General features: G+C 55.2%; 1 protein-coding gene across 1 annotated transcript; it reads left to right on the top strand.

Moving 5' to 3' along the window:
- The first annotated feature begins 357 nt into the window (after positions 1–357).
- On the top strand, positions 358–2,396 carry LOC135980277 (butyrophilin subfamily 3 member A2-like). The gene is made up of 2 exons (XM_065580317.1): positions 358–972; positions 1,649–2,396. Exons 1-2 carry the CDS (start codon positions 624–626, stop codon positions 2,203–2,205), a joined length of 906 nt encoding a protein of 301 aa, XP_065436389.1. The 5' UTR covers positions 358–623; the 3' UTR covers positions 2,206–2,396.
- Positions 2,397–2,742: the final 346 nt, after the last annotated feature.

Raw genomic sequence — 2,742 nt, 5'->3', positions numbered from 1 at the left:
CAGAATAGGGTTTATTACTCAACTGGGAGACAGTGTTGGGAAATCCTTAGGTTAGCACAGAGGGGCAGAGGTTAAAACAAGGCTCATAGAGACTGAAGCCAGGGCTCTACCAAGCCAAGCTGGTGTGGATCCATCTGGGCTCTCTCTCTCTCTGTCCCTTGGTCTCTGAGTCCTGAATGAAAGGCCCTGTGTGTCTGTGAACACTGTTCTTAACACAGGCTCCCTGACACCCCTCATCCCTTGTTCTCCTGCTGCCAAACCATGCTGAGTTCATATAGCCAACCTGCATTGGCTCCCCAGCCATTATGTGATAATGTCCCAGTCCCGGCTCTTCCTTTTTCTCTTCCAGGCTGGGTCCTGCATTCACAGGTGCAGGTTGTATTCAGTTCATTTTAATTATTCTGGTCTGGAACCAGGAGGCAACATATTTCAGACACCCCATGCCTTCCATCTGCCTGGAGAGGCAATGGAACCCTTGTGCATTCAGGGGACAACAATGCAGAGGCTGACATAGAGACACACATTGCTGATAAAAATATTACAGTAAATTCCCATTTCCATCGCCATGATGTATTCCTAGTTCCACTTTGGCTACAGCTTCTTTTCTCCTGGTTCCTTCTACAATGAGTTTCAAGGTGATTGGACCCGATGGCCCCATCAGGGTCCTTGTGGGAGAAGATGCTCTGTTACCCTGTCACCTCTCCCCCAGCATGAGCGCCGAGAGCATGGAGGTGCGTTGGTTCCGATCCACGTTGTCTGCAGTTGTCCATCTCTATCGGGATGGGAGAGATCAGGCTGGCCAGCAGACCGCACCGTATCGAAGCAGGACGAAGCTACTGAAGGACGGTATTGCGAATGGGACTGTCTCCTTGAGGATACACAACATCACCCCCTCTGATGAAGGGACTTACGGCTGCCTCTTCCAATCACCCACCTTTTACGAAGAAGCTGCGTTGGAACTGGAGGTGGCTGGTCAGTAGCACGGGCTGTTGTTTGCCCTTCCCAGCACCAGTGAGCACCAGTCAATGGTGTGTCTCACCCCCACCCCCACAGTTCCGGTGTGCTCAGACTAGTCACCTCTCACAGGAAAGGCACCGGAGCGCTAGGGAACGAGGCCGGCTGTTAATGGGATCGATGCACCTGCCTGCCAACTCCTCATACCCACTGGAGTAACCAGCTCCATGTCCAGCTTCTCCACCCCTCAGCTGCTGGGGCATCTGTCTGAGCAAGGATCAGGCCCCATCTGTTTCCCCTGAACTCCAGGGGACATGCCCCAGATGCGGCTGCTCATCCCAGGGGGTGTGACCCCTTCTCCCACAATTTCCTTGGGCACTGAGAAAGTTTGTGGAAATCTCCCTGAGGCCTCTGCTTCCAGGAGCTGATGGAAAAACTCCAGATAGACACACCGTGCTATGAACTGTGAGATGGATACCGTGAGGTCCGTGCGGCCACAGGGGGTGACGGGCGCTTTGTGTGTGATCTACCCATCATGTGGTAGATCTGTATGTGTAACCTCATGGCGAGGGAGGACACTGCTACACCGCTGGGACTCCCACTGCCACAGGCCCACACTCCAGTCTGCACCAGAGCAGTTCTCTGGTGGGCCCAGGGTGTAGCAATGACACAGGTTCACTCCATTCCCCTCCAGGCCTGGGCTCCACCCCTCACCTTTCTGTCGATGGATATCAGGATGGAGGGATCCACATGGTGTGTGAATCGGCCGGATGGTATCCAAAGCTCCAAGTGCTGTGGAGAGACCTCAGCGGGCAGCGACTAGCACCAGTGATGGAGAAAATATCCCAGCAGGCTGACCGGCTGTTTGATACTCACACTGCTGCTGTTATAAGAGACGCTTCGAACCAGAACCTGTCCTGCTCTGTCCTCAACCCCCGTCTCGGCCAAGAGAGAACAGCAACGATGCACATAGCAGGTCCAGGGCCAGCCTTTGGGAAAATGGCACCCTGGGTGACCTTGTATTTTGGCACCCTGGCCCCTATGGATGCAGTGACCCCTATTGCCCCAACCCCTGTGGCTGCCCTCCCATTGCCCCTGGCCTTCACAGGCTCTCCCGGCTCCCCACAGCCCCAGGGTCCCACTGCCTCTTCCCAGTGCCTAATTTGTATTGAACGAGGTTCTGGGGCTCAGAATGTAGCCCTGGCTGGCCAGCCAGAGAGCGGCGGGTGCTGGCTGGGGCACCAGTTCTGACGGCAGTGCCCCCGACAGCAGCAGCGCAGTAATAAGGGAGGCATGGCAGAGGGTGTGTTGCTGCCCTTACTTCGGTTTCTGCATGCTCCAAGACTAGAGTAAGGGAAGGAGGGAACCAGGCAGACGGGGGGAGATGGACCCATCTTGTGCTAGTGCCGAGTAGCTGAGAGGTGGTGCTCACTGATCAAACTGAGTGGGATTTCACACTTCTAATCTGAGGGGTGTGTGTGTGTGTGTGTGTGTGTGTGTGTGTGTCAAACTATTTGTAAAATACACAATAACAATACTAATGAAAAACCCCATCTCCCCAACCCCTCCTGCTCCCCCTTCTCCCCATCTCCCTGTGCCCCTTCTCCCCTAAACCCTTCTGAACCCTTCTCTCCTAATCCCTGCCCTTCCCCCCCTTTCCCCAACCTCTGAACCCCATCCTGTGTCCCTAACCCCTGCAGCCCTTCTGCCCAACTCCCTACTGCACCCCTTCTTCCCTATCCCCCTGTACTCCCCTCCTGCACCCCAACCCCTGCACTGTGCCGCCTT

This window comes from Chrysemys picta, unplaced genomic scaffold (genome assembly GCF_011386835.1).
Source record: "Chrysemys picta bellii isolate R12L10 unplaced genomic scaffold, ASM1138683v2 scaf2495, whole genome shotgun sequence".
In the NCBI taxonomy this organism is placed as follows: domain Eukaryota; kingdom Metazoa; phylum Chordata; order Testudines; family Emydidae; genus Chrysemys; species Chrysemys picta.
Note: the sequence above shows the minus strand (reverse complement) of the source record. Positions and strands in the feature narration are given on the sequence as shown.

What these genes read in the sequence shown, in the direction of transcription:
- LOC135980277 (XM_065580317.1), top strand. Translation starts at nt 624, where the DNA reads ATGAGTTTCAAGGTGATTGGACCCGATGGCCCCATCAGGGTCCTTGTG. An exon ending in GTTGGAACTGGAGGTGGCTG is followed by an intron (nt 973 to 1,648) that starts GTCAGTAGCACG and finishes ATTCCCCTCCAG; the next exon opens with GCCTGGGCTCCACCCCTCAC.